At 36.9% G+C, this 15,034-nt stretch overlaps 3 protein-coding genes across 18 annotated transcripts in view; 2 read left to right on the top strand and 1 right to left on the bottom strand.

Moving 5' to 3' along the window:
* The window catches only part of LOC127508049 (uncharacterized), a 422,397-nt gene that overhangs the window by 148,486 nt on the left and 258,877 nt on the right, over positions 1-15,034 (bottom strand). The window lies entirely within an intron of this gene.
* LOC127508059 (SLAM family member 5-like) overlaps positions 1-15,034 on the top strand; it is a 242,511-nt gene that overhangs the window by 57,418 nt on the left and 170,059 nt on the right. The gene's annotated exons all lie outside the window — the stretch shown is intronic.
* The window catches only part of LOC127508054 (60 kDa lysophospholipase-like), a 213,023-nt gene continuing 198,800 nt past the window's right edge, over positions 812-15,034 (top strand). For 2 of the 5 annotated variants that reach the window (XM_051885623.1, XM_051885620.1), the window contains exons 1-5: positions 812-975; positions 1,535-1,669; positions 2,584-2,670; positions 3,298-3,436; positions 13,850-13,946. In XM_051885623.1, coding sequence (XP_051741583.1) covers positions 13,928-13,946 — 19 coding nt within the window. In that variant the 5' untranslated portion in view covers positions 812-975; positions 1,535-1,669; positions 2,584-2,670; positions 3,298-3,436; positions 13,850-13,927. Of the gene's footprint in view, positions 976-1,534; positions 1,670-2,466; positions 2,671-3,297; positions 3,437-13,849; positions 13,947-15,034 lie in introns of all 5 variants that reach the window. The other 3 variants (XM_051885618.1, XM_051885619.1, XM_051885621.1) reach the window with 2 other exon arrangements.

Below are 15,034 nucleotides of genomic sequence, written 5' to 3'. Positions count from 1 at the left end.
TCAGAAGGCCTTTATTAACCCCCAGAGCCGTGTGGAGTACACGTTTATGATGGATGGATGCACTTTCTTCAGCTCATTCTCGTTGGTCTTGCTCACTGCCATTATAAAGCTTGGATGCGTCAGGATATTTATAAATATATCTCCGATTGTGTTCATCAGAAAGAAGAAAGTCATAGGATGGCTTGAGGGTGAGTAAAGCTTGGGGTAATTTTCATTTGAAAGTGAACTAATCCTTTAAGACATGTTAGCGACTTATATGGGGAAGAACGCTTGATTGCGGTGCTGTTGACTGTTTTAGCAGGCTATACTGCCATCTAGTGGTAGCAGGTTTTCTTAGACAGCTGTGTGTGGATTGTGCAAGGCTAAACCGGCGAAATGAAAGTCTCAAAATCCAAATGAATCATAGGATCGACTCAGAAACAAGTCAATGAATGCACGCGTGTCACCGGATCCGCAAATACAGATCTTCTTTGTTGCATGCGCATCTCAGGGGCGAAGCGCCGAATCTTGGGCCCTCTGCAAAGACTGTGTGGCTTTTGCCAGCATCCCATGATCCACGCAACTTATCCCTTTTTTAAAAAATAAATAATAGTGTACAACTATACACAGACATCTGGAGTCTAGAAATTGGTTTAATAAGCTGTTAAAATAAAGACCTTAGTGTAACCCAATTTATGTGTGTAAGAAAAGAAAAAAAAAACCCACTTTAATTCTCTCTCTCTCTCTCTCTCTCTCTCTCTCTCTCTCTCTCTCTCTCTCTCTCTCTAAGCCAATCAAAATGTTGTATTGCCTTTGTCCCGCCTTGCTGCATTGTTCATTGGTTGAATCGGCTCAGTGCTGATCCATGTACAAAACAGATCAAACCAGGTATAGAGAGTGAGAACACATCTTACTGCTGATCGGAAAAAGTTATATAGTAGAGAGATCGCAGTGGAACAGCATCAGTTTCATTAATCAGGTTTCCTGCGTATCTTGGTGAGTTCTGTCAATTATTTTGTCATATTTATTTTGATCTGAGCCTACGAGGCTAAACCATGTGCTATGTTACTGCACAACATGGGCTATTGCATCATAATCATTCAAAATCATAACGACTACTCTAATTTCAGTGAAATGTTTGTCTTTTTTATATCATCTTGTTCTATATGATGTTCTGTAATGTTTACTATTTGTAATATTGGGATTTAAGTATGCATTTATGCAGGCCAAATAGGCCAAATGCTCTAAATGAGGATGCAAGACAAATTTTCTAGTTTTTGCAAGTGTATATTGAAAATAATACACATTGAGTGTTACTTCCTATTTCTTTTGTACTGTGTAATCTATAGTACAATGTTTGCAGTTAGGATGATGTTGTTTGATTATTTTATCAGAACAATTCATTGAAATGCATCAGTATTTCATTGATGTTTTCACATACAGTGTTCATATATGTAACATATGGAAGTTATTTTCATAGAAATGATCATCATTAGGCCTAATTGATGTTAATGTTTAAACAAATGTTTTACGGTCACCTGTTTTATAAATTCAGGTCGGGTCTTTTAGTAACGAGGGGATTCTGTTCATTGATCGGTGAGGAGTGTGAAACCTTAGATGGCGAGCCAACCAACTGGATCTTCTGGAGTCTCTGCGAGTTTGAACTTCAAATCCTGAGAAACATTATGTGGTAGGACTGTTCCCAACAAAGAATCTTACATACACTGGAGGAACTTTGGTAAAGTTGGTTTTATATTCGCACATTCGGACTTCCGCGTTTAAGAACGTTCTAATAATGTTCAATAAAGTTAATGTTTGCAAATTCTGAACAGCGACACGATATTTACAACCAACGATTGTAACCCTACAACATTTTTCACAATCGATCAAAATGGGCAAGTATTATTTTAATGGCATACTTACTTGCGAACGTCCACTGAATGTCCAATGTAGTGTACAAAGTTATTGTAGCCTATGCGGAAGTCCGAATGTGCGAATATAAAACCAAATTTACCCAAGTATTGGAGGACATTGTTTGGTTTTGGCCATTTTCGAAAGACTGCCGAACTTCGTTCGAATACACATACACTGATAAACACACACACCAATGTTAGTTTAAAAAGGGGGCTTGCTTTCATTTTATTTGTACGCTGGCTACCTTCTATTTTGACTTTGTACAATATCATTTTCCTACTAAAGTTACATTGAAACGTTTACAGTGAATCCGTCCATTCAATTGTATTGCAATGTCTGAACCTCTTACGAACCTAGAGTTGTGTATTTACCTATAGATGGGTTACATTAGCAATATGTCTGCATTGTATTTTAGAGGCTAAAAAGAGATGAAAGTTCTCAGTTGGCATATACATAGATAAGCATATCTATGTTTCTCTCTATTTGTAGACTATTTGTCTTAATGTGATGAACACCACGGACATGATTTTGTAGTTTTTTACAGTTTTCTGCATCTCTATAATGTGTCTTTAGGTCCTGTGAATATTGTCCGGATAGACGATGGTTCACACTAACCAATCTATTTTCAGAAGAACAGATTTTGACAGATTTGACATGTACAACCCACACTTATCTCATTTCCTTAAAAAGGGACGTTTTGGAGAAGCTGAACTACTACTGTGAATGATTACTCAATGTCTTCAGTACACTTAAAAGTAAGGGAGATATGACTGAAAGGTGAGAATCTGTAAAATAAACAGCATAAGGGGCCGTTCACATATCGCGTCTTTCCCGCACGCAAGTCAGTTATTTCAAATGTAGCCGCACGCACTGCAGGCGCGCTCATAATGGAAGCGACGCGGTCGCGACGCGCACGCGGTGCGTTTTCCAGGCGCATCGAGATGAAAAATTATCAACTTTTCAGAATGCCGCAAGCACACCGCAGGTCATGTGACAAGAACCAACCGATCAGCTTCCGCCTTTCCGTAACAAAACATTGAAATCTCAGCCAAACAGCTGATTATAGCTGTATAGGGTGTTTTTTATATCTCATTTCCATAATTATATCTAGTAGTAAAGCTAATGCAAGGGATAGAAATCAATTTATCCTTTGCTGAAAGGATACTGCTCCTACGACCTGCTCCTCGTGGAGAGCGCAGTTCATGGTTGCATAGCAACGACAGACAAGCGCTTTGGAAAGAAGGAGAAAGCGGTGCGGCCGCGCTTTCCACGCGTTTTTAGACGCGATATGTGAACGGCCTCTAAAGGTTATGTACAAAACTGTTTGCACTTATTTCCATCATATATACCACAAATAGTTAAGTACAAACACTTTAACTTTCTGTTTTGCCATGTGATTTCAAGGAACTGCTATGATGTGATTTCAAAGAAATCCTGTGTCACGTGATTTCAAAGTGTCCTGGATATATAAATACCAGCAAAGAGCTTTATTTGGTATTTGGACATCTAGAGGTGGACAGAAGATACAGAAATCAACGCTCAGGTTTGTCTTTTTATCACTTTAATTTCAACTGTTATTTATTACACTTTTACTAATTGTAATTATTTTCATTTTTAATTATTTGAATATATTATTTTATGTTCTTGATTCTTATGTTCTTGGTTACTCTTGGTGCATATTGACAGACTTCGAAAAGACATGACACACAATTGGCATTCATAGCAAAAGCATCCAGTGGGACTGATGGTAGCCTAAATATGAGCTCGCATATTGATACATGAGCAATTTTTGGATTTGCATATGAAGGAGAGTCACTTGTAATCAACCCTGCAGATATTAACTCGGTTTGCTCTAGGGCTGTCAACGAATATTCTAAATTCGAATATATATTCGAATAGTTTTAAAAAAACGAATTTCGAAGGTGAAAATTAATATTCGAATAAAAAAAAAAATGTGGAAAAAACCGCCCGCGGTAGTAGAGGCGTAGCTGTCTGCTTTGCGAGTGGGCGCGCTAGCGCGCCTGAGGGTTCAGAGACAGGTCACAGGAGTCGCACTGTCTGGCACAGCGTCACACTGATGAAAGTTAACGCTTCTTGCATGGAAGATGGCAGAAAGTGCAGAGCCCAACTCGACCGCAGCAGAGAAAGCGATTTTAACCCCCCAAAATCTAAAAAGCCATGTCTGGAAGTACTTTGGAATTTGGTCGGTAGGAGGTAAAATTGTTGAGCCGCGAGATAAACAGACTCCAGCTAAACAGTCACGTCTTGACACTTACTTTGCATCGCCCGCCACAAGCTCTTTGTCTGCAACACGACAAGAGGCCAGGCAGGTGCAGGTGGCTATACTGGAGGAGATGAAACAAGCGAATGTGGCAGGAGGCACAGGCAGTGAGGCCGCTGTCGGACAACCCCGTGATCAGCAACCCGCTGAGAAAACTGCGTTATCTGCTATGGGCTGTCTTTTCGGAGACACGTATTACACGGACAGCCCAGACCAGGACATCAGTCTGCTGCTTCAAAAAGAGATGTTGATGTATGAACAAGAGTCTCCAATACCTGCTCAACAAAATCCTCTCATGTGGTGGAAAACTTTGGGATCTGGGAGATACCCTCACGTCGCCCAGATGGCAAAGAAATATCTTTCCATCCCCGGATCCTCAGTGCGCTCTGAACGCGTCTTTTCCTCCGCTGGGAATATAGTAAATAAAAAGAGATCAGCACTGGCCCCTTCAAATGTGGACTATCTTGTGTTTTTGGCAAATAACCTGTAGGCCTTCAGGCCTAAGACCCGACAGTGACAGTGCACTAAAAAGACAATGGAATAAATTGCAGTCAGTTTTTTTTTTTTTTTTTCCTTTTTTTTTTTTTTTTTTTTTTTTTTTATACAAGCACCAAGAATATAAGTAGCCTTTTTCGTGTTTAATAGCACTTTATTTTTTATGAACCTCAGGGTAAAAGTTATTTGTTTTCACATTTCTCGGAATTGTGTGCCTCATTTTATTTAATGTTAAACAGAAACATTACTTAAGTGTAGGCTACTGTACTGACTGAATAGATATTGCATGAATAAAGGATAAACGCACTGCTTCCACTGGTTTGATTATTTACCGTTTCATGTCAAGGAAAAGTTCCATGTTTACCACAGCACAGCTCGCTTGGAGCGTTCAATATGCTGTAAAACTTCAATTAATATTAATAATATTTGTTTCAATCACTGAATGAAGCCTGCTATATTTGGGACAAGAGTCGCGACCTTAAATTGCTTGCACAAAACTCTTGATCAGCACTCAAAATTTGTTTGTTCATTTAAACCGTTAGGGTGCGAGAGAGTGAGGTCTGCGGTCTTGGCCATTAGTTGATTTACTTGTTTTTGTGTAGGTAATACGTTGTCAAATATGTTTAAACTTAAATAGACTACCTATACAAGTAGTTATGTCTCTTTGTATTCATTTGTCCTGTTATTGACGTAATGCGCGTCATTGACAAAATGCGCAACCAGATGTTCGAATAGTTCGAATATTCGTGTTTTTTTTTAGAGGGGATGTTCGAATAGTTCGAATATTCGTGTTTTTTTTAGAGGGAATATTCGAATGTCATTTTTGAGCAATTTTGACAGCCCTAGTTTGCTCAGTAAGTGTAAAAGCAGATTGGCAGTTGAGTTGACTGACCATGTATCCGCAAACTGGAGTGGCAGTAAAACTGCAGGAGAGTCAGAAGAAGAACGTACTTGTCCAAAGAGTAGTTAAGAATTGAAATCTTTACATATCTAATATAGCCTACTAAAGCACACTGTTCATTTGAGTTGCGTATTCTGGCGGGTGTAAAATGTGTTTAAATCTTGCAGAAAGAGTAATTGCGTAGCCAAATCAATGTACTATATTTAAGTTTATAGTTTATAGCTTCAGACATGCCCTCCGTCAATCGTTGACGCCCCGTGCGAATGCAGCGTCAACTTTTCAAGCGCCAACACAGGCGTCAGCCAATCAGATCACAGTCACTAGCCAGTTGCGTTCATGCAACACCGGAAAATAATGTAATTGGCTGTTGTACTATGACGGTGACGTCAGCTCAAGCTTCAGACACGCCCTCCATCAAGCATTCATGCCGACGCCCTGTGTGAATGCAGCGTTAGTCGTATAGTGATGTCACTATGCTATGTGCTTATCTTCACTGAGAGATGCACCGATGCATTGGCCGCCGATATTTATTGGCCGGTTTTTGATCAATTTACAACCATATTAATTAAGGCACTGAGCTGTATAATGTCTGTTGCATAATCCAAGATTAATCCTAATATTCCCGCTCTGCTGCTGTCTGCGTTTTAATGTTAATCAAACAACAAATGGCAAAAAGGATTAATATGTATAGGGCCCTATGATTTCTGCAACGCGGAAAACGCATATGGAATCGGGGAATCCAGTCATAAAAACTGAATTTACTGTATAATGCTGAATTTCACGGAATTTGTCATAGTACTTAAATTACATTGCGATATAGATTAGTGTCTGTGAATATTAAGCTGCAAAAAAGACTATTTAAAAATGAATCCTACATGTTCTACGTGTCTCTGTGAATGAATGGCGCAGACACATGGTTTCATTTAGCCTACCTCACACACACACACACACACACACACACACTGAAGCACACGTGACACTTGCAATGTTTTTCAGCCTCTGCCGCCTCACTATATGAGGATATGAATACATGAACATCTCTAAAACTGCTCTGAGAGAATTTTACCATTTCATTTGAGAAAATCTACAGTCATATCACAAACACACAGAAACTCAAGTCTTCATGGCAACCTGTCAAAATAAAATAACAGTTTAATTTGTAGTAATTGTGACAGAAATATTTTACTGCTGTACAGTAGAATTTAGCTATGTCGCAAAGTAATAATAATATATAAATTTAATTTATATGGTGAAGTATATGCAGTGTTATTTTACATTTGTTTACTTTATGTATCTGAAAACTGGAGATGGTCCTCACTGCAGAACACGAGATCTAGATCCAACTCCTCCCACTGCATATATCCCTAAACCTACCCGTCTCCACCCCCTGGATCTAAACCTACCTGTCTCCGCCCCCTGGATCTAAACCTACCTATCTTCACCCCCTGGATCTGGATTCAACTCCTCCCACTTTACATATCTTTAAATCTACCCGTCTCTGCCCTGTGGATCTAAACCTACCCGTCTCCGCCCCCTGGATCTCGTGTGTTCTGCAGTGAGGGGCTACTGGGAAACTTAACTTCACTGCTTATTTCATTTGTAGGCTAAATTTTTTCTGTTGTATTTATGCTGAATGTTAAATGGATCCAAACCTTTGATGATGCATCAATAAACTAGCTACAGGGGTATAACTTAATGCATTGACAGACAGACAGACACAGACAGATAGATAGATAGATAGATAGATAGATAGATAGATAGATAGACAGACAGATAAATATAGACACAGACAGATAGATAGATATAGTCAGATAGATAGAAAGAACTATAGACAGATAGACAGACAGATATAGTTAGTCAGACAGACAGACAGATAGAACTATAGATAGTCAGTCAGACAGATTGATAGATAGATATAGTCAGACAGATGATAGATAGATAGATAGACAGACAGATAAATATAGACACAGACGGATAGATAGATATAGTCAGACAGACAGACAGATAGATAGATATAGTCAGATAGATAGAAAGAACTATAGACAGATAGACAGACAGATATAGTTAGTCAGACAGACAGACAGATAGAACTATAGACAGACAGACAGACAGATAGATAATCAGACAGATAGAACTATAGACAGACAGATAGATATAGTCAGTCAGACAGACAGACAGAACTATAGATAGACAGACACAGACAGATAGTCAGACAGACGATAGATAGATAGATAGATAGATAGAACTATAGACAGACAGATAGTTAGTCAGACAGATAGATAGAACTATAGACAGACAGATAGATAGAACTATAGACAGACAGATAGTTAGTCAGATAGATTGACTAACTATCTGTCTATAGTTCTATCTATCTGTCTGACTAACTATCTGTCTGTCTATAGTTCTGACAGATAGATAGAACTATAGACAGACAGAGACAGACAGATAGATAATCAGATAGATAGATATAGTCAGTCAGACAGACAGACAGAACTATAAATAGACAGACACAGACAGATAGACAGACGATAGATAGATAGATAGATAGATAGATAGATGGATAGATAGATAGAACTATAGACAGACAGATAGTCAGACAGATAGATAGATAGAACTATAGACAGATAGACAAACAGATAGATAGAACTATAGACAGACAGAGACAGACAGATAGATAATCAGACAGATAGATAGATAGATATAGTCAGTCAGACAGATAGACAGAACTATAGATAGACAGACACAGACAGACAGTCAGACAGACGATAGATAGATGGATAGATAGATAGATAGATAGAACTATAGATAGAACTATAGACAGACAGACAGATAGACAGACAGACCGATAGATAGATAGATAGACACAGACAGATAGACAGATAGATAGATAGATAGATAGATAGATAGATAGACACAGACAGACAGATATAGTCAGATAGAACTATAGATAGATAGATAGATATAGACAGACCGATAGACAGACAGACAGACAGACAGACAGATAGATAGATAGATAGATAGATAGATAGATAGATAGAACTATAGTCAGATAGACAGACACAGACAGGCAGACAGATAGATAGTCAGACAGACCGATAGATAGATAGATAGATAGATAGATAGATAGATAGATAGATAGATATAGACAGAGAGACAGACCAATAGATAGACAGATAAATATATAGATAGAACTATAGTCAGATAGATAGATAGATAGATAGATAGACACAGACAGACATAGTCAGACAGACAGATAGATAGATAGATAGACACAGACAGACATAGTCAGACAGACAGATAGATAGATAGATAGACAGACACAGACAGACATAGTCAGACAGACAGATAGAACTATAGATAGATAGATGTAAACAGACAGACAGACCGATAGATAGATAGATAGATAGATAGACAGACAGACAGACAGACAGACAGACAGACAGATAGATAGATAGATAGATAGATAGACAGACACAGACAGATATAGTCAGACAGACAGATAGAACTATAGATAGATAGATAGATATAGACAGACAGACAGATAGATAGATAGATAGATAGATAGATAGATAGATAGAACTATAGTCAGATAGATAGACAGACAGACAGACACAGACAGACAGATAGATATAGTCAGACAGATAGAACTATTGATAGATAGATATAGACAGACAGAGAGACAGATAGATAGATAGACAGACACAGACAGATATAGTCAGACAGACAGATAGAACTATAGATAGATAGATATAGACAGACAGACAGATAGATAGATAGATAGAACTATAGTCAGATAGATAGACAGACAGATAGATAGATAGATAGATAGATAGATAGATAGACAGACACAGACAGATATAGTCAGACAGACAGATAGAACTATAGATAGATAGATAGATATAGACAGACAGACAGACAGATAGATAGATAGATAGATAGATAGAACTATAGTCAGATAGATAGACAGACAGACAGACACAGACAGACAGATAGATATAGTCAGACAGATAGAACTATTGATAGATAGATATAGACAGACAGAGAGACAGATAGATAGATAGATAGATAGACAGACACAGACAGATATAGTCAGACAGACAGATAGAACTATAGATGGATAGATAGATATAGACAGACAGATAGATAGATAGATAGATAGAACTATAGTCAGATAGATAGACAGACAGACAGACACAGACAGACAGATAGATATAGTCAGACAGATAGAACTATTGATAGATAGATATAGACAGACAGAGAGACAGACCGATAGATAGACAGACAGATAGATAGATAGATAGATAGATAGATAGATAGATAGATACAGACAGACAGACAGATAAATATATAGATAGATAGATAGATACAGACACACAGATAGACAGAGAGACAGACCGATAGATAGACAGACAGATAGATAGATACAGACAGACAGACAGACAGATAAATATATAGATAGAACTATAGTCAGATAGATAGATAGATAGACAAACACAGACAGATAGACAGACAGACAGACAGACAGATAGATAGATAGATAGATAGATAGTCAGACAGACCGATAGATAGATAGATAGATAGATAGATAGATAGACAGACACAGACAGACAGATAGATATAGTCAGACAGACAGATAGAACTATAGATAGATAGATATAGACAGACAGATAGACAGAGAGACAGACCGATAGATAGTCAGACAGACAGATAGAACTATAGATAGATAGATACAGACAGACAGACAGATAAATATATAGATAGAACTGTAGACAGATAGACAGACAGAGAGACAGACCGATAGATAGTCAGACAGACAGATAGAACTATAGATAGATAGATACAGACAGACAGACAGGTAAATATATAGATAGAACTATAGACAGATAGACAGACAGACAGACAGACAGATAGATAGATAGATAGACACAGACAGACAGATATATATAGTCAGACAGACAGATAGAACTATAGATAGATAGATAGATAGATATAGACAGACAGACTGATAGATAGATAGATAGATAGATACATAGACAGACACAGACAGATAGATATAGTCAGACAGACAGACCGATAGATAGATAGATAGATAGACACAGACAGACAGATATATATAGTCAGACAGACAGATAGAACTATAGATAGATAGATATAGATATAGACAGACAGACCGATAGATAGATAGATAGATAGATAGATAGATAGATAGAACTATAGTCAGATAGACAGACACAGACAGACAGACAGACAGACAGATAGATAGATAGATAGATAGACAGACAGACACAGACAGATAGATACAGACAGACCGATAGAGAGACAGACCGATAGAGAGACAGACAGATAGATAGATAGATAGATAGATAGATAGATAGATACAGACAGGCAGACAGACAGAGAGACAGACCGATAGATAGACAGACAGATAGATAGATAGATACAGACAGGCAGACAGACAGAGAGACAGACCGATAGATAGACAGACAGATAGATAGATAGATACAGACAGACAGATAAATATATAGATAGAACTATAGTCAGATAGATAGATAGACAGACACAGACAGATAGATAGACAGACAGACAGACAGACAGATAGATAGTCAGACAGACCGATAGATAGATAGATAGACAGATAGATATAGTCAGACAGACAGATAGAACTATAGATAGATAGATATAGACAGACAGATAGACAGAGACAGACCGATAGATAGACAGACAGATAGATAGATAGATACAGACAGACAGAGAGATAAATATATAGATAGAACTATAGTCAGATAGATAGATAGACACAGACAGACAGATAGATAGATAGATAGAACTATAGACAGATAGATAGATAGACAGACAGACAGATATATAGATAGATAGATAGATAGATAGACAGACACAGACAGACAGATATATATAGTCAGACAGATAGAACTATAGATAGATAGATAGATATAGACAGACTGATAGATAGATACAGACAGACAGATAAATATATAGATAGAACTATAGTCAGATAGATAGATAGACACACAGACAGATAGATATAGTCAGACAGACAGATAGAACTATAGATAGATAGATAGATAGATAGATAGATAGATAGATAGAACTATAGACAGACAGACAGACAGATAGATAGATAGATAGATAGAACTATAGACAGACAGACAGACAGATAGATAGAACTATAGATAGACACAGATAAATAGATAGATAGATAGAACTATAGACAGACAGATAGATAGAACTATAGACAGATAGATAGATAGATAGACAGACACAGACAGATAGATATAGTCAGACAGACAGATAGAACTATAGATAGATAGATAGATATAGACAGACAGATAGACAGACAGACCGATAGATAGATAGATAGATACAAACAGACAGACAGATAGTCAGACAGACCGATAGATGGATAGATAGATAGACACATACAGACAGATAGATATAGTCAGACAGACAGATAGAACTATAGATAGATATAGACAGACAGATAGACAGACAGACCGATAGATAGACAGACAGACCGATAGATCGATAGATAGATAGATAGATAGAGACAGACAGACAGATAGTCAGACAGACCGATAGATAGATAGATAGATAGAGAGAGAGACACAGACAGACAGATAGATATAGTCAGACAGACAGATAGAACTATAGATAGATAGATAGATATAGACAGACAGACAGATCGATAGATAGATAGATAGACAGACACAGACAGACAGATAGAGATAGACAGACAGATAGAACTATAGATAGATAGATAGATATAGACAGACAGACAGTCAGACAGATCGATAGATAGATAGATAGATAGATAGATAGATAGATAGATAGACAGACACAGACAGACAGATAGATATAGTCAGACAGACAGATAGAACTATAGATAGATAGATAGATAGATATAGACAGACAGACAGACAGACCGATAGATAGATAGATAGACAGATAGATAGACAGATAGATAGACAGATAGATAGATAGAACTATAGACAGACAGACAGATAGATAGGTCTATAGATAGACACAGACAGATAGATAGAACTATAGATAGACACAGATAGACAGACGATAGATAGATAGATAGATAGATAGATAGATAGATAGATAAAACTATAGACAGATAGATAGAACTATAGACATATAGACAGACAGACAGATAGATAGATAGATAGATAGATAGATAGAACTATAGACACAGACAGACATAGATATAGGCAGACAGACAAATAGACAGACAAATAGACAGACAGATAGATAGATAGATAGATAGATAGATAGATAGAAGGATGGATGGATGTCACCAAGGATCAAGTAAATCCAAAACTTGACTTACAGTCAGTCTGAAAGAGAGGGGCATATAGACTCCCTGTGTTATACCACCGGTCACAATTGTGACCGTCTTCATTTATCTGCAGTCTGACAACAGAATAAACCTTGTATTAATATCATTTCAATATGTATGTATAGATAACCCTTTCATTAAGATGTGTGCAAAAAATATATGAGCTATTCAAAAATTAACTTAGAAAACTTAACTGTCATTTCTGAGCGTTAATGTCATCTTTGTGTTAAGATGGCAGTACCAGGAAATAATTGTTTGTGGTCACATGACCAACCTACACAATAATGTTAGACCTGCCCAGAACTCATGCAGACATCTTAAATTTGCATTATAAATGAACATGTGCTTAATAATAAGAGTTGCTTTTTAATGCCACACCAAAATATGTGAGGAAAAATTGTGGTCACAATTGTGACCGGTGGGATTAAATGGGTGACATTTGTGCAACATGATGCAGTGTTAAATTAATACACACTAATTGTATTTCCTGCATTTCAGCATTAAACACCTTTGGCGTGACATCGGGATGGCAGCCACAAACATCTTCATTCATGTTGTTTCTTTCTTTTTTATATGCATTATCTTTCCTTATGTACTAATTTCTTAAAATATTCAATATTCATTTACTCATTACTTTTCATTATATTTTACTTTACTGTTACTTTTTGTTTACTTATGTATATGTAAGCCTATATATGTTGTGTGCTGTATTGTCATCTCAACTTCACAGTTGTGACTCATTCATTTCCTTTTTTTGTTTTTTGGCACACAAAATATTCTCGTCGCTTCATAACATTAAGGTTGAACTAACCCTTTAAATTAACACCGCTCCGTGTTCATATGGGAACCGCCAGCAGGGTGTTAAAAGTAGGTGTAACGCGGGTTAAGTCAGCCTGTGTTTCATGTGTTTCGGTTGTAGAAATCTATCAGACTGGACGGTGCGGGTCAGAGTGATGAGGCGAGGGTCCTGGTCATAAACACCGGTGGAACCATTGGAATGACGTATCATAATAACGGTAGGTACACCTGCCTACATGAGGTACATGTATACATATGATTTATGAATTAATATGTTATGACACAAATATAGTTACCACTTTAGTTACCACTTGTAGTACACTATGGGTTCAAATGTACTATAAGTGGTATCTAAATACATTTTTAAATACAGAGATAGTATATTAAAAGCACATTTAAGTTCATATTTCATGGTGTCTCAAAATAGCACAGTTGAGTACACTTACATGTTCTTAATATTATCTTAAGAAGGACTAAAGAAGAATTTTTAGTATATTAAGTACAAAAGTAGTGCACGAAAATAGAGCACTTTCAGTACATTATAGAAATGTACTTTTTTTTTTCACCTAGGGTGTTAAATAGGCTACCAGACCAAAATCTGATATGCCAGGTCTAGTGAAGTCTGGATCTTACACATTTAATTCCTTAACTTTTCACCTGATGTATAACACTGATAAAACATTTGGCATTAAACTTTATATAGTTTAAAAGAAACGCCTCTTAGAAGGCACCAAGTCAAGGCCAAGACCAGAGTGTGTCCAGACCAAGACTTTGAGGGGTTGAGACAGAGACCAAGACCAGACCAGCACTCCTCACATTCATCTGAAACATCCACTGTCTGAGAAAAGTCTTGATGAAATAATAAACATTAATTTGAACTACAATTACAAATGCACAAATAATTTTATAAGAAGTTTTAAATATACTTTTTTGAATATAGAAATATGATGGTAAAACAAATACAATTATACTTTTTAATATGATACTAAAACCGCCAAGAGGTAGCGGTAAATCACTCAATGAGTGAGTCGCAAATCATTTATTCAACCGATTCTTTTAAAGCACTTGATTAATTCAGCAGTGAAACACCACTTGTGTTTTGCTGGGAAACACACAACAGTTCTGCTGTGGATTTGTGTGGAACTATTTTAGATCAAATACTTGTCAAAATTTAAGTCATTTTACATGACAACTGCGTTTTGCCGGCCTGAGAATTGAAACCGATTTCAAAGTGTGAGTTTTTGAAAAATATACTGTTATCATTTCTGTGTAAAGTTAAATTGCAAATCTGTGAAAACGTTGACGG

The sequence above is a fragment of the Ctenopharyngodon idella genome, chromosome 3 (assembly GCF_019924925.1).
Source record: "Ctenopharyngodon idella isolate HZGC_01 chromosome 3, HZGC01, whole genome shotgun sequence".
Classification (NCBI taxonomy): domain Eukaryota; kingdom Metazoa; phylum Chordata; class Actinopteri; order Cypriniformes; family Xenocyprididae; genus Ctenopharyngodon; species Ctenopharyngodon idella.
Note: the sequence above shows the minus strand (reverse complement) of the source record. Positions and strands in the feature narration are given on the sequence as shown.